The sequence below is a fragment of the Leptonychotes weddellii genome, chromosome 3, assembly GCF_054177405.1.
Source record: "Leptonychotes weddellii isolate Sample4059 chromosome 3, ASM5417740v2, whole genome shotgun sequence".
Taxonomy (NCBI): domain Eukaryota; kingdom Metazoa; phylum Chordata; class Mammalia; order Carnivora; family Phocidae; genus Leptonychotes; species Leptonychotes weddellii.
The window spans coordinates 174,563,324-174,584,264 of record NC_138371.1 but is presented as its reverse complement, the minus strand read 5'-3'; the positions used below and the strand labels follow the sequence as shown (position 1 = coordinate 174,584,264).

Below are 20,941 nucleotides of genomic sequence, written 5' to 3'. Positions count from 1 at the left end.
AGGAAGCGGGAGAAGCGGAGGCTGAGACTCAAGTGAAGGACTGTGTAGGAAGAGGGGCCTGGCGTGGGGCAACATAAAGAAAACCAATCTGAGACAGCCAGGGCATCGCACGGAGGCCACGGGACAAGAAGTGAGGAAGGGAAAGCAGGCAGAGGCAGCACGGACGTGGGGGGGAAGGCAGGGAGAGGAAGCAATGAACCGCATCCACACGTGAGAACGGGGGCTGGCCGCATTTCTGCGCACGGCTACAACCCACTGCCCCCACCGGGGCCCGCTGCAGAGCGGCACCGAACCGATGCGAGGAGGACAACGAACCCTCCCGAGCTCACACCGCTCTGTAAGATGTGGAGCCGATGGAAAGTGAACGCGCAGCGCGCTGAGAATGCAGACGCACAGCAGAGGCCACGGCAATAGGTGAGCATGGCAGAGCGTCGCGCGTCCTCACCCTCTCCCACCAGCAGCACGGAGTCCGTGAAACCCTCAGGACTGCTCATGGCAGCACCAGCCCCGAGCCGCTCCACGGCAAAGACGCACAGCCTCACGCACTCAGATGGACAACCGCCATCAGGAAACTTTCTCTGCAAGACTCGGAGCGGGGAGGACACCCAAAATGCAGATTTTCCACGGAATAAGACCGATCGACATTCACAAGGTTCACTTTGCTGGTTTATCTCGCTGATATATGCCGGCAATTTAAAAGGTTATCCAAATGAAGAGTATCATTTCCTATTTCTGCCGTATATATAACAATGGTTTAGACTAGACTTCACGGGTATTTTTGAAGTTCACAAATTGCTCTTAAGTTTCAAAATGCAGTTTTAGATTCTAAAACACTCATCTTTACTATGTACGTGTAGACACTCTCCTGTGATTCCAAGCTTTTTGATATATATGTACATCTATCCCAGGAAAGACTCTGTTAAGATACAAGTAAACCAGAAACAGTAACTGATGTAAAGTACTTACGATCTACTCCTGACTTCACATCACATCATGCGCCTGTTTATGGTCTCATCTTTGAAGACCTGAGATGGTCTGAGGGGCACTACATTATGTGACAAAAATGGTTCACAATGCTGCATAAATACTGGAACAAAAATACAAGATTGTAAAACAGACGAGAAGCAAGTACACCAGAACACTCCTGGTGGTTATAACTGCGCAGCCAGAAATGCATGGTTTCTGTATCCTTCTCCAGGTTCTATGTGGTTCACCTATCTTCTACACTGCAGGGTTTTAGAGACATCCAAAAAAGCCCACGTCATTCCTAAGACAGGTTGTGCAGTCACTCACCACGTTGTAGTAGCTTTTGTTAATGGCAGTCGTGTCCAATCCTTTGGGGGGGCTCTTCAGCGCTCCTGACTTGGGTGATACAGGCTTCTCTGAAATGGAGACGTAACACAGTTTTACTGACCAGCACTTGAGACCCCCACACACCAGCCCCACATGGCCCAGAGCTGCTGGTCCAGGGGCCTCCGGGGAAACCACCATGCAAAGAGGGAAGCTGCTCAGCTCCCTGAGGTCAGCGAGCCAGCGTCCCCCCGGCCCATACTCCCTGTTCAGGCTCAGTACCTGACAGACTGTGCTCCATCACCAACAGCAGGTCAGAGAACACCAGCAAAGCTACACCCACAGCTCAGGAGTGTAGCAAAGATAAAACACTAGGGGGGCAGAATCCGATGTCGGCAACCCCCAGTCTGGACTACACCTCAGGAATCCAAAGCACTCAGAACGCACAAATCTCTCTAAACAAGTAGGATCTGGCTCCAAGTGACAAGCAAAGAAGACGGAAAGCCACACCAAGCAGGAACAGAAAAGAACCTCTGCACCGGAGACGAAGGGAGTGCAACTGTGATGAGTGCAAGGAGGCGAGTGTTTGAACGTGGTCCAGCTTTAATTCAGTGTAACAGGTATCAGAGCAGCGTCCGAGAACACGGCTCTCAGGGGGGATGTGCACGTCGCCCACCGGTCCTCCTCCAAGGCTCCCGGGCTGGTGGGGAGCAAGGGCAAGGAGAAATTCTGAGGAGCGTGTCCTCAGGGATATAGTTCGTATCATCCTCACCCACCTTCCCTGTATAAATCGACATTCTGTCCCTCTGCTGTCCTGTGCTGTGTGCTCAGCATCCTTCCACCTGCCTGTCCACAAACACTTCCGCAAACACTCCCAAAGCTTCAGGCCCCTAATTCCAACTGCCTGCCCAGTACTGCCATTATCTTCCTAGCAACAGAAACCCCAAATGCCTAAAATATACCCACTGTGGGCCCTCCCCTTCCTGTGCAATTGTCCACCTAAACCTTCCTTCAATGCCTCACTGTAAAGCTCTTCCAAGGGGTTGAAAATGAAGAACAAAACGGGTGTTATTCCAGTTGAAAGAATTCTGCTCTCTGCCCACAGGATGGAAAAGAGAACTCCGTGAGAAAAGAGTTACTTCTGAACCCCTAAGAAATACCAATCTGGGAAGGAAAGTGTGGTAGCTAGAACAATCTTGCATCTGTAGCTAGGTGTGCAACTACGGAAGAAAAAACTGACATGCTTTCACCCCAACAATGCCTTTTCATCTTTAAAACCTCTAATTTAGGGCGCCTGGGTGGCTCAGATGGTTAAGCGTCTGCCTTCGGCTCAGGTCATGATCCCAGGGTCCTGAGATCGAGTCCCGCATCGGGCTCCCTGCTCCTTGGGAGCCTGCTTCTCCCTCTGCCTCTCTCTCTCTCTCTCTGTCTCTCATGAATAAATAAATAAAATCTTTAAAAAAATAAAAAAAAAATAAAACCTCTAATTTAGGGGACAAATACAAATAAAAGTAAAGGGGAGAGCACTGGAGCCTCAATGGCAGCCATCGAGACCACAAATACCAACGTGCATGCTACTACCTTGAATCTGCTTTAAATTTTAAAAGCAAATAATTTGCCAACTGCCTCATTTCACTTAAGACACACCTCACAACACCACAGATGACAGTATTCAATTAACTTACTAGGACAACTACAAGGGAAAAGCTTATTTTTTTTATTATGTTAATCACCATACATTACATTGTTAGTTTTTGACGTAGTGATCCACGATTCATCGTTTGCATATAACACCCAGTGCTCCATGCAGAACGTGCCCTCCTTCATACCCATCACCAGGCTAACCCATCCTCCCACCCCCCTCCCCTCTAGAACCCTCAGGGAAAAAGCTTTTTTAAAAGAAGTTTCAGGCCACTAACATTGTATCCAAACAAAGGGTAGGCAGAAGAGAGCCAGACAAAGTAGGCAGAGTCCAAACACTGGGTGGGTCTTTGCTCCCTTCACAGAAGGAGTCCACAGCTTTGCTGGCTGTTGCGTGGAACTTACTGGGATGGAAGGGCTTGCGAACATCTCCCCAAAACTTGTGTGCCGTTCTCGACAGAGGGCCCTAAAGTAAGAAGGGCCAATCCTGAGCGGCCTCACAGAGGGGCCGTCCGTGCAGGCTTGCGGTGCCGCCGACCGAAGGCGCCCCGTGTAAGGAAGCCTGTCTGCTACGGACACCTGACACATGGCTTGCAAGAGGCTTCTGCGCCCGGCCAACCAGCTCACACGGCGAGGCTGAGGCAGAAGGCTCGGCAGGCTCCCTGCTAACAGCCACACGAGGGCCCGCCGCACATTCATCCCAGCTCCTGGACAGTCAGGACAGTCATGCCCGGAGGTGACACCACCCCAGTGGAACAGCAATGGGGGCCTAGGTTCCCAGGTTTACCGCAGGAACTCCTGTGCAGCCTCAGGGAACCTTCTAGCACTTTCTCCCCTACTCCCCCACCCTCCAAAAAAACCAGGAACAACAAAATCTACATACATTAATGTGTAATATTCCAGAGAAGTTATGGCCAATCATAACAAAAAATGCGCACAGGAAACATTAGAAAATACTCCGCGCCTTCCCAGTACCCTTAAAAAAAAAAAAAAAACTCATTTTTTGGCCCACCTGATAGCTAAGAATTGACACAATCCACTGTGACTGAGAGGCAGGGAAATTATGAGAATGTAATTTCATGCTGCCCTTCCAGGGGCCGGAGGATGCATATCTTCCCTTTCTTGCAATAAACTAAAACCGCCAAAAACAAGAAAATTTAAACATAAATGTGCTAAACGAGAAAAGGGGGTGGGGAATCCCTAGTGGCACTGACAATGAGGGTCCTTGGGGGCTGAGGCTGGAGCCAGACAGACTCAAACAGGAGGATCTCTTGGTGACCCTTAGGGCTGACAGAAGCCTAAAGCTCCTGCCCACCAATCCAGAGAAACAACAAGGACGTGGGCTGGCTACTCAGTGATGGGAGACGCAGCCGGTGAGAAATGAAAACCCGGAGCCTGACCCTGCTGTGGTATGTGGTCCAAATTCACACCAAGCCCCAAAGGCCCACCAGGATTGCCTGGGGCAAGAAAAACTCCGGGAGCCCCTCAGGAAGCAAATGTTCCTCCGCTCTGTAGGAATACTTCCGCAAGCCAGGGTACACAGGTACCCCCCCGCACCGAACCCCCAAAGACAGATCTGTAACAAGAAAGTATGAGCTCATGAAGAACTGAGCCAAGAGTGTAAACAGATAGGACGTGCAAGGGAAATTAGTACCCAAGACCTGGAAATGGGGCAACCTAGGCAACTACAGAGTAAGTATGTTTAAAACGCCTGGAAAGAAAAAACCATAAGGAAGAATAAAGGCACCATGAAAATGAAAAAACACCTGGAAAATAAGGAAACAATTCCTGGAAGTGAACACTGTGGTCACTAAAACGGAACTCAACGGACAGCTACCATCACTGGTGAGGGGAGAGTGGTGAACACAAACATCTGAGGAGTGGACTCCAAATGAATGAAGCCCAGCAAAACAAAACATACGAAAAACAGATTAAAAGCTAGAGAGGGCAAAATAAGCTATCTAATAGGATTTTCAGGAGAAAGCAAAAGCAATGAGCAGGAGAAGATGCTTTCCAGAATCAGAACCATGCCTGGACGGAGGGCATGGCGCCTTTAAGCAGCAATGAAGATAGGGACACTTGGGGAGGCCCATACAGGAGACCCCCCCTTACCAGTGAGACCTAGGTTCCAAGACCCCGGGAAATGCCCGAAACCAAGAATACTGAACCCTACCCATGCCATGATTTTTCCTCTATGTACAGACCTATGATAAAGTTTAATTGGTATGTTAGGCCCAGTAAGAGATTAACGAAAGCCCTAACAATAGTCACCCTGTCCTGTGCTCACCCAGTGAGGCAAGGACATTGAGGGGATAAAATGCCCACTGAGACGTGAGCCGAGTGACAGCGTGTCAGGCTACCACTCACCTCCCGACACGCGTCCCTGCTTCCGGACCTCGGCTGACCGCAGGGAACAGACCATGAAAGGCGGGCCCGCGAATGAGGGGGGGCGCTACCGTACACAGCAGTGCTCGCCCCTTCTTTGGCGGACAAAGGCGGCCGGATACAGGCACGGCACGAGACTCGACGATCACAGGCTTCCTTCGGTGACTACTCTGGAGTAAGAACGCTTACAGAAGAGGGCGATTAGGAATAACCGGTCCGAAAGCTCCACCTCCACGGCTGCCCCTTCGTCCGTGACGGAAGTGACCAACAGAGCCTGCAGGCAGCCCTGAGAACGGCTAATTCCCACTTCTCTTCCTCTCTTCTGCACAACAGCGGTCACCTCAGCTACGAGTCCCCACGCCGGCTCACGTCACTCACTCTGTGCGGGCTCATTCTACCGTCAGCAGCCTCCTCGCTGCCACGCGCCCTCGACCTGGACAGCATCTTGTGCCGAGTCCTCCCCGCTCTTTCAGCGAGAACGCGCTAGGAGTAAACGCTCAGGAGCCTCTGCGGTAGGATTACACTGCCCCTGCTTTTCTGCAACTGAATTAGAGAAACTTAGGAGAGAGAGAGTAACGTCTACGCTCTTCTGTAGCTTCAACAGTTAACCCTTAGATCCCTCCTCTTCTTTTCTGGAAGCATTATACAGGAGATCCCAGATACTAGCAATTTACCATCAGTACTTCACAGTGTCCATCAGACTCAGACTTTAAAACCCAACCACTAGGCCATTATCACAGCGGACAAAACCCGTAAGTCCTACCCTCTCACACGCAGTTGGAGTTGGAGTTCCCTAGACTCAAACTCGTCGCAACAATGACTTTCTGTAGCTGGCTTACTGGGCCCAGGGAACCCGGTAAGATCTACACAGCGCATGCCCCGTTCCGCCTCTAAGTCTTTTATTTAACGCCGGCAGAGTGCTCAGGGGACATTCACCTTCCCGACTATCTACTCCACCTCATTTTCCATTCAGGGAGCCTCGGGTAAGCTTCACAATTTCTAGAAAGACATTTCGGTTTTTTCACGGTTATTCTCCCAGTTCCCACAACAGAGTTCACTCAAGTATCTGCTGAACAGATGTGGCCTGTGGTTTTGGAACCCAGCGTACTCCTAACAGTCCTGCTGATGGAATGTGGAAAACGCGGCCGACCAAAGGCAGAAAGGTCGAGGTAGGCACTCGTGTTACAGAGCGGGTCACAGCCGAGCACCCACCAAGTTTACTGTCAAGTATTACCAATGAAGGGAAAGCAACAGGAGAAGAAAACATAAAGCCCAAGCTTACGAGGAAGAGGGAAGGGAAGACAAGGCGCCTAGGGAGAGCGTCTCGGGGACACACATCCACGCAGAGAAGTCCTGGCATGTGGGCGGGAGCTGGAGGGCAGCTGTGGGCTGGATGTGGAGGCGGGCAGAGCAGGACCTCCGCTTGCATCCCCCGGGGGCTTCTGTCCTCCTTGCTTGGTCTTTACAGGCTCATACTACTGACAGTGTTTTATAAGCAAACACAAAACTTTAAAAGAACATCCCTAATACTGGAGGACTATCAACTCTGACCCCCAAACTACTCTATGTCAAGTGCCCTAGGGGACACGTCCTTGGAACAGCATGTTCAATCACAGTCACTGGAACACGGCCACACCCATGCCCAGAACATCCCCTACAGCACCTGCACACACAGCTGTTTGGGGGAGCGCACACTGCATTAATCTAGAGGAACACTCACTCCCACACTCCGGGAAAATTCCATACCCTCGTATCCCAGACTCCTCCATACGTCATGCCAGGTTCCCCACTTGTGCCTCAGAGGTACAACTCTTATGTGGGATAACTCTTCCCGCCCGTTACCGCATCTATACCTGGAAGAAAGAGCAGACAGGCCTACCCTCCAGGGCCGCCTTATCCTGGGCGCCTTCAGAAACCTAACATCACACACGCACACTCTTACTTCCAGAAATACAAAAACAAACTTGTTACCTCTCCCCCTTTCCTTGCAGATCATATTCATACCGCTGTTCTTCTATAACTAAATTAATCGCTGCACCCAAAACCCAGTTTGCGTTTTAGGTCACTTTCCCATGTCAAAAGTAAGCATGACGCCCCAGCCCCAGGGGCACATGACCTGTAGCGAGGCCCACGACTACCGACTCAACAGTAGCAGCAAGCAACGTCCCTCTCCCCCAGGACTACCCGCTTTGTTGCTTCTCTCCTTCGGGCTCCAATTTAAGAAATTCTTTAGAGAATGCGCATTAAACACACACCTTGTATGTACAAAAAGCAGAATTCCATTATTTTTACATATCAAAACAATGTGCATGGAAGATAAATGCTAAATAACAGGGGTACCTGCCATAAGGGGGTACATACTCAGGGAGAAAAGCACACTCGCAACAAGCTTTGGAAATACCCTCCTGCAGACTCTTGCGGGACACCGGTCTTCAAAGAGGGCTATGGGTTAGCCCGGTGTTGGGTACTAAGGAGAGCACGTACCGCATGGAGCACTGGGTGTTATACGCAAACAATGAATCATGGATCACTACATCAAAAACTAATGATGTAGCGTATGGTGATTAACATAACATAATAATAATAAAATTAAAAAAAAAAAAAGCAAGCACACACAGGTCAAAGGCACACACCTACACGCGTGAAGCCCCACAGGAAGGCTGCAGTCTGCAGCTGCGAGGGCAAACACTCATGGCCACTTACACTTCCAAGAAGTGGGACAGATCGAGTGGACGTTCTTGAGCACTTACCTGGAGACAGGCAGCCCAAAAGGGGTCACTGAGAGGTAGACCTCGGGTGTGTTTATTCAAGAACGAGATTCGTAAATCAGAATTGTAACAAGAAGAAACTCACAATTTAAAGGACGTCCATATTTTTGTTTTACGAGGAAATGATCCTTAATGATTGCCAGTTAGATCTGGCACATTTTGTTTACAAAAAATGAAGAATTACACTGAATTACAATGCTTATCTGAAACACACCCTTCCAGAAAGGAATCCTCATCCAAAATCAGAAAGTCACTGAAATAACTGAGGAATTACAATACTAGCATGTTATTGTGACCCTCAAGTTCTCCACTGTTGTAAAGTGACAGAGTAAAAATAGGATTTCCCGTTTGTCTCAAATGCCCACAACTAAGCTCAGAAAGAGATAAGTTTCCTTAAAATATACTCAGATAATTTGTGAACACAGCACGGGAAGTTATTCCCAAAAGGTTATTCCTTCAGTCCAACCGTCAGCTAAAGAATACTTAGCATGAGAAATCACCAACTGGAGCAAACGTGTTCTTTACACTTTAAAAAATAGAGAAACAGGAAATTTTCCAAAGTTACTTGTCTCCATTCAGTACAAAAACCAGGGATTCCACGTGACCCAATGTGGTTACATACGTGTTTAAAAGGGTCTCTCTCATGCACGTGCACACGGAAACACAGGGTAAGATGTAAAAATTGGTGGAAAAGGATGCAGTCACCCCTGACATAAGTCAACACAAACACGTAATGGCTTTCTTTTTTAAAGATTTTATTTTTAAATAATCTCTATACCCAACATGGGGCTCAAATGCACGACCCCAAGATCAAAGAGTCGCAGGCTCCACTGACCGAGCCAGCCAGGTGCCCCTTACTTTTCTTTAAGTCAACTCGACCCCCCATGCAACGGCTAGTTGTTCTTCAAGCGGCATCTGTCCCAGCAGCTGTTTGGCCCCACACTCCCCAGGGCAAGGTGTTGGTGCAGCACGACCAGACTTCACAAGGTGACGGCACACTGTGAACCCACCTGCTGCCAAAAGCAACACTGCGCCCCAGTCCTTTAGGAAACAACTCCCAAAGTCACCTGAGGAGGACTTTGAGACCCACGGACTATCTTTTCCATATAACTGTCAACAGGTAACTCTCAAAACTCCGTGGGGAGAAATACCTGAGAAGTAAAAATTCACTTGCACTCTTCCTGTGGCAACTCAAAGTCAGCCCAAGATTCCCATTAAAATGGGTCATTCCCGGGGCGTGGGGGTGGGGGGGCTCAGTCGGTGAAGAGTCTGCCTTCGGCTCAGGTCATGATCTTGGGGTCCCGGGATCGATCCCCGCATTGGGCTCCCTGCTCGGCGGGAAGCCTGCTTCTCCCTGTCCCACTGCCACCCACCCCCGCTCGTGCTCTCTCTCTCTCTCAAATAAATAAAATCTTTAAAAATAAATAAACAGAAAATCAATGAGTCATTCATAGCAGAATTCAAGGCCCAGATTCAAAAGAGATAGGCCCAGTCAGATTCCACTCTGATGGCGGGCCCCAGCAGCTGCTGTGACCCCTTGCCCTCACTGGTAAAGGCAAAGACCACCTCCCCCTCCCCTCTCCCTTCCCCAACTCCAGCATTCTGGAGCCCAGCTCCTGGCCCAGGGCAGCACTCTTGGCCCCAGGATGACCAGCAGACTACAGGACTGGCCAGGAGCTGGGCTCAGAGACTAGACTCAGCCCTTCCCAGGGCCTGATCAGGGACAACAGTCCGCCCCAGCAGCTGAGTCTGTAAGATTAAGGCGACATTTCCATCCCTATCAGCCTGATACCAGCGCTGCAGGCTCAGCCGACTCCACACCTGCATGCATTAGGAAGAGGATTTGTGCCCTAGGCCCTGAATATCCGTGTCTTCTGGGGTCGTGGTGAGGACTAAATGAGGCCACGATAACAGCACTTCATACAGTAACCAAGAAACTTATTTACTGTGGCCTTTACTGGAACGAAGATACTGCATTTGTTATCAACTAGAGAAAAACAGCAACAGTGAAGTACCGTTTCACACCCACAACTACTACCAAAAAAGTGTGGTCAAGGACGTGGAGAAACTGGGACCGTCGTGCACTGCTGGGGAGAGCAGCATGGCGGCTTCTCAGGAATCCCAGTCAGCCCAGGAACCAGCAACTGCACTCCTAGGCACACAGCCAAGAGAACGGAGAGGACTCAAGCAATCTCACCCAGGTTCAAAACACTACTCACAACAGCAAAAGGTGGAAACAACCCAAATGTCCAGCAACAAATGAATGGATAAGCAAAATGTGGTTTGGAAATAGAAAAAATGTTGGTCTGCCCGCCCTGGTTCGGGACGCAGGAAATTACCAGGGTTCTGGGAGCTCTGTATCAGTAAATATGATCAAAGACCAAGTATTAGAACAAAAGATGCTCCCAGTGCTCTTATCACTTAGGAAATTACCAGGGTTCTGGGAGCTCTGAGGTCACCGAATTGCTCGGACACCACCCACCTGGTGTCAGAAGGGCTGGGAGGGTGGCACTGAGCGCCAAGTCCACAGAAGCACAAGGGTTTTTATACAGTGGACTCTTGGACAACACAGACTGGAACTGCAGGGGTCCATTTTCAAGACACCGTAGTACTGCAAATGCGCAGTTCCTTCTGCTTTTTTAGCAATGCCTCCTTTAACTTTATCGTAAGGATAGAGACATGACGACATACAAAACATACTTCATTTCATCAGTAAGGTTCTGGTCAATGGTAGGCCACTAGCAGTTAAGTTCTGGGGTGTCAGTTATACAGATTTGGGGCTGCACAGGGGGGTCGGCACCCCTAAGCCCACCTTGCTCAAGGGGCATCTGTGTGCAGGGATCTGTGAAGTCCAGAACGACACAGCCACACTCATAAACCCAGCAGTCTTTGTACACCGCTAACGCTCACTCATGACACGAGCCACGAAGCGACGCATGCCCAGGACAGCCACTGCCCCGGCACTGCCCCAAGCAGACACGTGCACAGGACAGAACTGTCACACCCACACCCTTCTGACAGAAAGCACAGCCCCGGCCTCAGAACTTCTATTCCTCAAGAATCACACAACACAAATGAAGTAAGTGCCGACTACGACTATTCCCTTTCAAAATAATATAAGCCTCTGAATAACTTTTTAGAAGTCAATAATGTTAATTACAGAAAACATAAGGAAAGTGATGCATTTTAAAATACTATACAAATATAAACACAAAAAAAACAAATTATACATCATTGCCAAAAGCACCCACAGTGATAAAAATTAACAGCCTGTGTGATACGGCAAACCCCAAGTCCTTATTTTAAACGGATATCATGACTGAACGAAATGCTCCTTTTAAGGATGAACCCTTCATGCCAGCACCCCAAGGCGGAGGAAAGCAAGGATAACGTCTCTGGAAGAAGCAGCGGGCAAGAGCAGGACTCCTCTGCCCAGTTCACCCGGAGAGCAGCTCCCCACGTGCAGCGCACGCCCTTCTGTCTGTGCTCCGTGCCAGACAGAGAGCGGCCCCTCCGGCAGGGCCCCACTTACCGCTGGGCTTGATCTCCCGCACGTAGTTGCTGGGAAACCAGCCAGTCCTGCCGTTGTGCGTGCCCTCCCACCAGCCGCCTTCCTCCACCCGCGTGACATGGATGACATCTCCTTTCGTAAAGGAGAGCTCGTCTTCATTGGTCTGCTGGAAGTTGAACTTGGCTCTCACTACCAGTTGGCTGTTGCTATTGTCGGTCATGTCCTAAAAAGGGAAGACGGGGGAGAAAAATTTCACGGAGTCTACTTCACATAAAATTAGATGATGTTTGACTAGTATGAGCAGAGCATAACCGCCCTGTTCCAACAGCAGAACAACCGTTCAAGTACAGAAACAGGTCTGGGACCTCCTACAGTGTACCCTGACCACCAGCACCCGGTTCCAGCCCCGGAGGAAACCCTCTTCACGGTCTGAAAGGCCTTATTTTGGCCAAGGTTAGGCCTACGTTAACATTACACACTTTCATACATACACTTACATCAAATCATATGGAGCATCTCGACAATTTATCAAAAGTTAACACAGTGTGGTCATTTCTAGCATAATTACTTTAGTCTTAACCAACCATGCAACTGAACTGTATGGCCATGCCATTAACTCATTCTCCATTACTGGATCTAAGGTTATTGCTACTGTTTTTCTACTGCAAAACAAGGTTGCATTAAAACTATCTTATCTGCACATCTCTGAACACACCTGTAAAATAAGCCTACACATTAAATTCAGGTCAAAAAACATGTATGACACATTCTAAATTTTAGTACCAATTTCTAAACCGCCCTCCAGAGAGGTTCTACTTACAGCCAGCGACACTCCCCCAACAGTATTGAAGAGCTGGCTCTCTGCACACTCCCCAGCACTGAATATTGCCCAGCATTTTCATTTGCGCCCAACTGCTGGCAAGAAATGGTATCTCCTTTTCATTTGCTTTTTTTCCTCAGAGATTAAGCACATGTGCCCATCTCTGAAAGGCTGAAAGGAGGGAGGCAGACTGGCTAGTGCTTCTTTTTATTCCCATTTACCCCAGACTGGGTGCTGGAGAGCCTTGCCACTAGAAACTACCAACATGAGTAAACTAAACACATCCCCCCAAGGAAGCCTGATCTCCTGGTGAAAGGAGCCAAAGAGGGTCAGCGGGCAGGCCCACCCATCCACTGGCAGGGTTGTGCCCTCTCAGCCTGCACCAGGGAGTCCACGGGGACAGGAAAGGTAGTCCCATACCCCACGGAGCACCAGCACTCCCCCTGCACTCGTGACATCAGCAAAGATCAGGCAGGGAGTCCCCGCCTCCACCCCACCAGGTGGCAGCCAATGGCCCAATGTGCCCCCGTCCTCCAGCCAGCCTCAGGGGAGGGCCCAGGCCCAGCATGTCCCCTCTCCCATCCAGCAAGGTCATCGGGGACCAGAAGGAACCCCAGCAATACCGGGGGGGTGAGGCTGACCAGACACCCCCGCAAGGACTCTGGAAACTAAGCTACCACTGGAAGCACAACCTACCAACACAGGACGGGACCATTACGTCAAGCCCAGTCAGGGTCACGGCCTGCAAACACACCAGACGTAAAAGCAGGATGCAGCATCTCCTTGCATTCCTCCCAAGTGTCGAGAATACAAGGCAAAGCACTGCTCACTCAGAGAACCAGGACAATCCCAGCCTGAACCAGTGAAGCGGCCGACGGCAGCACAGACATGCAGCAGATGCTGGGATCACAAAGGGCTTTCATCAAAAGGCTCCAAAAACCATTACAAGTTCTCTCAAAATAGAGGAATGAAACAGAAAACCTCAAAAAAGAAAAAAGAACTTACAAAATTTACTCAAAACAGTGGTGAAAACACGGGGAGCCCCAGGGATGTGTGGAAAATGACAGACCTGAGACTGGCGTCATCAGGATCGTGGAGGAGAAAGAGCCGTGCCGGAAGGTGGTTTGAGAAACACAGCTAAACATGTCCCCGACCTGGCAGAAGACACCAACCTACAGAGTCAAGAAACCGCGTGAATCCCGAGCAGAAGCAGCCCAAAGAAGCCCCAACCAAGTCACGTCGTAACTAAACTATGGAAAACTGAAGCAAAGCTTAGAATTAGTATGAAAAAGGCATGTGGTGCCATGCAAGCTCTCAAACACTTCATGGCCCATGCACCCTCTCCTCAAGTTACTGAAAGACGTGCCCCTCCAAAACAGGGGAATCAGCCAGGGAAAAACAGAAGACTCTACATCTTCTCTATGGAGGAGGGAGGGACGGGCTTGGGTCAGAGGGAGGAGAGGGTGACGCAGGAGGACAGCTCAGACGGAAGCTGGCAGGAGCCTGGCAACAACCAGGAGACTCTCAAGTGGCCACAAGACTGCAGGGGAGTTCCCGGGGAAGAAGCGAAAAATCCTAAGCAGGTCTGAATGTACAGGAGAGTCTTAGAAACAGGCAGAAGACCAGGGCTGCAGTCCGCAAGGGTGCACAGAAAGCTCAAACAGGCAACAGTTATTAACTCTAGATAACAAAACGTGGTCAGGAAAGGACGAGCAATCACAGCACATGCCCCAGCCGCGCTGTGGGTCTGGGACATGGTGACGTTACGCGGACCGGACCCAACAGAAGCCACGGGGGAAACCCAGGCAAGAGGAAGGTTCGGGCCCAGGGTGCAGCATGAGACCCGAACACCCCCACTCCATGGCAGGTCTAAGAAGCTAAGCTTCACACAGGCATTTACTGAGACAACAGGAAAGGTGGGAAGTAGCTGGCTGCCTGGTTCCTGCTGCACCAAGTCCTGAAGGACCTGATTCCAAACTAGGTTCATGTGTCACCAAACAAAGAGAGAAAGAGAAAAGCACAAACAGTGGAACAGGGCTTCAAGAGGGGCAGATGTTTAACACTTGCGTATTTTACATTAATATAAATTCCAAAAACTTACTCATTTAGATACATCCATTAAATGTTTTCTCTAGTAAATTAAACACGTCATACCTACTGCATATTTAATGCTTAGAATGCTCAGTATGGAAATCTCTTGAGCGTCTGGCAACACTGAAAGACAAAGCTCTGGCCAACCAGTCACCTCACACGTGATGCTTGCTGGCATACTTGAACAGCGAGGGGCAGCTGAAGCCCCGCACTAGAAAGGGCACATCGGTCCCCGCTCCGGGGAGGGAAGCCAGGTCGGGCTGCCACGCTGGGTCAGCTCATCTCTGCAAACCACAGTCATCCTGCATGGGTCGTCCACCACCATCTTCCTTTCTGTGACCCACCTTGGGCAAGCTGGCTTTGTAGAAAACCTGCACAGAGCCAATCCTGGTGATCAACTTCCATAACGGAACACAACACATAAGCAAGCACACACACAGAGCGGGCCCCACGGAGCTCAAACTGCCCCCCAGGAATCACCCTACAGCCAGTCCATCCACCTCGGCTCAGCAACAAGGTGCCACAGTGACCGGAACAGGACAAATGAGGTCAACTACACTCCCCCAAGTTGCAAATTCTCTGCACTCAGGCACACATCAGGCAAACACCACAGACGCTTCCTCCACTTCAGAAACTCCACAACAGAAGGACGGGGGCCAGCCTGGTCGGTCTGCACTTCTACTTCCACAGATGTCCACTGGTCCAGTACCTACTAGAGACGTAAATGTAAGACGCTGTTCTGAGGAATGCTGCTAAGAGAGCAAGATGCAGCAAGGGGGTGCACCAGACAGGAGGCCGCAATGACTCCACACGGCCCGACGCAGACAAGGAGTGCTCAAGTCACTGCCGCTGGGGTCAGGAAACCGCAACCACGTATTTAACCACCATCTTATTTTGGATTTCTCTCCTTCCCCTTTTTCTAAGTGCTCCTGCCACTAAAGCTCATGAAGTATCTGGGTTCAAGCTGACACGCCACGACAGCCCATAATATAATGGGCTGAGCCCAACCAGCCGCTCACAGAGCGAGTATACGCTGGGGAATTCCATTTATGTCAAATACAAGTAAAGGTCATCTTCACGGTCAGAAATCAGGACAGCAGATGCCTTTGGGAAAGGCAAACCTAACAAAGGTGACACTGGTCACGTTCTGCTTCTCTATCTTACATGGGATTGTGTGACTTGTAAAAACTCATCAAGCTGTTTTCTAGATGTAGGTTTCAGGTCAGTGAGGGGAGGAAATGGTGGAGTACACGTAGAGTACCTCCTCTGGGAGCAGGAACCTGTCCCCACCACGTCTGTTCTTAAAAGCCACCTCCTGATGCCCACAAAGGCCTGCTTGTCAATACCATGCACATCCAGATCCTCACCAAGCAATTTTTTTATCCCAATTCTGAAGTTATCCTAATAATCCAAAACCAGGATATCCCAGAGCACTGCCTTCATATGAACTCCATCCTCTGTTTCCTGGAAGTACCCATAATTTCACTGAAAGAAGAAAAGCCTGTCAAGGGAAGACCCAATTTCTACTCCAATGGCTAGTATTTCCCAGTCTCGAGACCCCGTGTAAATAGGACTTCTCTAAGTTTGTTTCCTCAGAACGTATTCCGTCAAAAAGAAGATGCCAGCAACTAGATGATGCCCCCTTTGTATTCCAAATGCTGTCAGGACATACCATCAGCCATTAAGACACTTGCTACTTTCAGATGTGTAAAAAGGTTTTAAAGAGCTCTCAGAATTGATGACACATAATACATTGAACCAGCCCAGTATTCCCATGCTTGCTGGACAGAGGAACTGGGAAGATTTAAACCATGAGGAACACACAGATATACAGTCTTACACGCCTTAAAGACCCTCTGGGAGCTCAGTGACTAGGGCTGGCCCCAGTCCCAGGAGGTAGTAGGGACCACAGGGACAGAAAATGCTTTAAGGGCTCACATCAGGACTCCCCCAAGTGAAGGGTGACAGGAAGCAACCACATCCCCTCCTCATCTGACTACTCTCCCCAGATGTGGCGGGGGGAAACTTCGGGAGCCCACGGTCATACTTACCAGGAGTTAAGGGATGAAAACTCAGGGTAGAGAGGGACAGGAGGAAACCCCATAGCAGTCAGTACCGGTTTATTCACCAATAAAAGAGGATGAAGTCAGCCTCAGACAGGAGGAAAAACAAGACCCAAGTCACAGCCTGAGGCCCCCACTCTCCAATGCAGTTACAGAGCCCTTCCGTCTGGGAGAGGGGCCCAGTGTGCAGCAGAGGGGCACAGAAAGAGCTCAGCACAGGCTGCTGGTGAGGAGCGGGGAGAACTCACCCCAAGAAAAGAGTAATGAGGAAGCAACAGGGAAGTGCCAAGATAAGGAAGTTAAAATTTCCAGGTCCGTACAAACAAAACGTTAGAACTGTTCAAATGTGCCAACCTCACAAGCAGGAAAGCTGTCCAGGAACAGACAGATTCAGAGACCCAGAAGCAAGATTCTGAGGACAGCAAGCTCCGAGGTGGTCAGGCAGGACCTGCCCAACCAGAGGTGCAAGCACGGAGTCAGTGTGTGCGCCCAAGGGCTTTGAGGGAGCACCCTGAGAACACCAGTCCTTGCCTTGGGAATGGCGGTGCCGTACACAATCGAGAGATCACAAAACTAATGCTCAGGAAGCCGCAAACTGATTTTAGATTATGGAAAATTTCAAACAAAATAGAAAGTTATGGGTAGCTGGAGATCCACCTGTCCCCGAGTTGCTGTTCTCCTTCTCGCCCTTGTGCACTTTGCCCATCCCCCAAACCCTCTGGCAATCATCAGTTTGTTCTCTATGGGTTTGTTTTTGCTTTTTATGTCATTTATCAGATAACACATGCAAGTGGACTAAGGTGGTACTTGTCCTTCTCTGACTTATTTCACTCAGCATTATACCCTCTAGGTCCATCCTTGTTATTGCAAATGGCAAGATTTTATTCTTTATGGCTAAGTAATATTTCATTGTGAATATATACCACCTTTACTCATCTGTCTGAATACCTGGGTTGCTTCTACATCTTGGCTATTGCAAATAATGCTGCAATAAATACAGAGGTGCGTGTATCTTTTTAAATTAGTGTTTGTTTTCTTTGTGCAAATACTCAGTAGTGGAGTTACTGATCATACGGTATTTCTATTTGCAATCTGAAGAACCATGATATTGTTTCCCACAGTGGCTGCACCAATTTACATTCCCAAAACAGTGCCCGAGGGCTCCCCTTCCTCCACATCCTCGTCAACACCTCCTAATGGTCTTCCCGATACTAGCTATTCCAACGGAGATGAGGGGTTCTCTCACACCGTGGTTCTGAGATGTAAGTCTGTGGTGGTTAGTGATGTTGAGCATCTTTTCATGGGTCTTTGGACCACAGGTAGGTCTTTGGGAAAATGTCTATTCAGGTCCTCTGCCCATTTTTAATCGGATTTTTTGATGTTCATTTGTGTAAGTTCTTAATATATTTTTAGATACTAACCCTTTATCAGATAGGTCACTTCCAAATAACTTCTTCCATTCAGCAAGTTGTCTTTTTCATTTGTTGATGGCTCCTTTGCTGTGATAAAGCTTTTTATTTTGGTGTACTCCTAATAGTTTTTTGTTTCCCTTGCCTGAGAAGACATACCAAGAAAAAGGTTTCTATGGCCGTTGTCAAAGAAATTACTGCTTTTGTTTTCTTCTAGGAGTTTTATGATTTCAGGTCTCACATTTAGATCTTTAATCCATTTTGAGTTTATTTTTGTGTGTGGTGTAAGAAAGTGGTCTAGTTTTCCCCAACACCATTGTCTGAAGAGACCCCGTCTTTCCCCATTATATATTCTTGCCTCCTCTGCCACGGATTTCTATAATATTTATTTGTATTAGACACACAGCTGTAGGCTTTCTGGGCTCGCAGTTCTGCTCCACTGATCTGTGTCGACTCCTCCGCCCGCACTGTACTGGGATCGCTCGCTACAGCTCTGTAGTGTGCCCTGGAATCGGGGATTAGGATCCCTCCAGCGTCGTTCTTCCGCAAGACTGCCTCGGCTATTTCAAGTCTTCTGTAGCTCCGCACAAACTGTAGTATTACTTGTTCTAGTTCTGGGACCAGTACTACTGTGATTCTGGCAGGCACTGCATCGAATCTGCAGACTGCTTTGGGGACCATGGGCACGTTAACAGCATGGACTCCTCTAACCCAGGGGCGTGTTTCCATTTGTTGGTGTCGTCTTCAAGCTCCTTCACTGTTTTGTAGCGTTCACAGTACAGGTCTTTCACCTCCGTGATTATGTTTATTCCTTTTTTATTCTTTTTGGCACAATTATAAGTGAAATTAAGAAAACAATTTCTCTTTGTCGTGCCCACCACCCAGCTTTGAATATTTTGCCATCCTTATAATTTTTAACCCAAGAAAGTTACCTCAAAGTACTATGAACACCTGCAGAAAAATCTAAAGGCAAAAGTCACCCTCATGCAGTGTGGTAAGAGAAGCCCTGCCCCTGCTCCTTGCTCACCGGCAGCTAATGGGGTCTCTTCCAATCCTAAACAGGAGGGATGGCACAGGGCCTTTTATTTCTGGTGTAACTTAAAATTTCTCCAGCTCATTAAAAATTAATCCTATGCTTATTGTGATCCCAGTAACATTCACTATTCAACATTACATTTAACTGCATTTTACTTGAAATTATATATTTGCAATCTAGTCTTCATGTACTCAAAAACAAGTAGTTAAAAATGGACACAGGTAGTGGTGCCTGGGAGCGTTCGACTCTTGGTTTAGGCTCAGGTCATGATCTCGGGGTCATGGGACTGAGCCCTGCCCAGCACGGAGCCTACTTGGGATTCTCTCTCTGCCCTCCCCCCCACCTCACATGCATTCATGTTCTAAAATATTAAAAAGTTAGCACAGGTAAATGGGTGAGGCAACAGGTATTTTACCCAGAGTGTGCTTTGTTTTCTTACATTTTCCCCCAGAAATTTTATAAAAGCTAAATTTAAAATGTTTTTCAAGGGGCGCCTGGGTGGCTCAGTTGTTAAGCGTCTGCCTTCGGCTCAGGTCATGGTCCCAGGGTCCTGGGATCGAGCCCCGCATCGGGCTCCCTGCTCCGCGGGAAGCCTGCTTCTCCCTCTCCCACTCCCCCTGCTTGTGTTCCCGCTCTCGCTGTGTCTCTCTCTCTGTCAAATAAATAAATAAAACCTTTTAAAAAAATAAATTAAATAAAATGTTTTTCAAGTAGTTTGTGTATTTTTCCTCAATTTGGAATCAAAATACTCCCAATAGTGCTCTGCAAAATTCACCTAGCGTTAAAGCCTGTGCCCCGTGGGGTCACTGGGAGGGTTATCTGAGCAGCGCAGGGACAGCGCCTGGAACAGTGTGCACAGCACAGCATGCACAAGGGCAGAAACGGTAATGGCGCCGCTCTACGGAGAAACCAGTAACAATTTAGCTTGTGTTCAAAAAGTTCAGGAACATGTAAAAAATTACATTGCCTTCCATAGCTTCTTTTTCAACCCTCCTTCCTTCATGAATTAAAGTCAAATTCCCTCCACAAAATACAACTCTAACCTATTTCTTTCTTTAGGGTCACCATTAGCTTAACTATCTTCCTTTCTGTGTCAAAGCAGACAACGTAGCTGTGGTCCTTAAACACTCAAGAGTTGGGTTCTCTTTAGACTCATGTGCAAGACCATCTGTCTCTAACACAGGTTTATTAAAGTGGTACATGAAAGTGAAGTCACACGACAAAGGGCAATCACCCAGTAACTCCAAAGAGGGCTCCGCATGTTTGTACAAGGACCGCGGGATGGCCTCTCAGCACACGGTCCCCATTCAGCGCTGTACTTCATCTCTGTCCAGTTTCGTGGTTTCGCCCTATGTTCTTTGCTCACAGCCTGTATCCTAACAACTCAGACATGGATTTTTCTTCACTTCCCAGGATAACCATTCACTTCAGTTCCTTTTCCACATCCCCACCAGCCATTAGAAGGAAGTCCCTCCTTCACCAATCACATCCTGACTCAGGAAAGCACTCCAGGTCGTGCTTAGAAAGACCACCTTTTGATTCTTTAGCTGTTAGCCATTTCTTCCTTACACATCTAAATTTCTTATTCCCATACTTCTGTACATTTGCACAAAGCAAATAAAGTACAAGGGATCTGGGAAACACTTTAAAGCACCCATCTCTCTAGATTAACACATCTAAGGACTCTTAAAATATAGCCCCCAAAATATACAAGTTTCTCAAAAGCAGTCAAGTGTAACATGTGGATAACGTGGTGATAAACAAATGCCATACGCAAGCAAAGGAACCACGGGAACAAAGCCGAAGTGCCCTCCGGCTGGGCAGCACCCAGTTCAGGGGCATACACACCTTGCTGGACATACCTGCACACACTCATCTCCCCGACATACTCCGATCATTCATTCAAACTTACCAAACTTCGATACTG

At 48.7% G+C, this 20,941-nt stretch overlaps 1 protein-coding gene across 3 annotated transcripts in view; it reads right to left on the bottom strand.

The window, feature by feature from the left end:
* Positions 1-20,941, bottom strand: part of ARHGEF7 (Rho guanine nucleotide exchange factor 7) — a 125,289-nt gene that overhangs the window by 46,922 nt on the left and 57,426 nt on the right. For 2 of the 3 annotated variants that reach the window (XM_081815211.1, XM_081815212.1), the window contains exons 3-4: positions 11,617-11,818; positions 1,294-1,382 (exon numbers count right to left, since the gene is read on the bottom strand). In XM_081815211.1, coding sequence (XP_081671337.1) covers positions 1,294-1,382; positions 11,617-11,818 — 291 coding nt within the window. Of the gene's footprint in view, positions 1-1,293; positions 1,383-11,616; positions 11,819-20,926; positions 20,936-20,941 lie in introns of those variants that run through there. The other variant, XM_031035863.2, reaches the window with a different exon arrangement.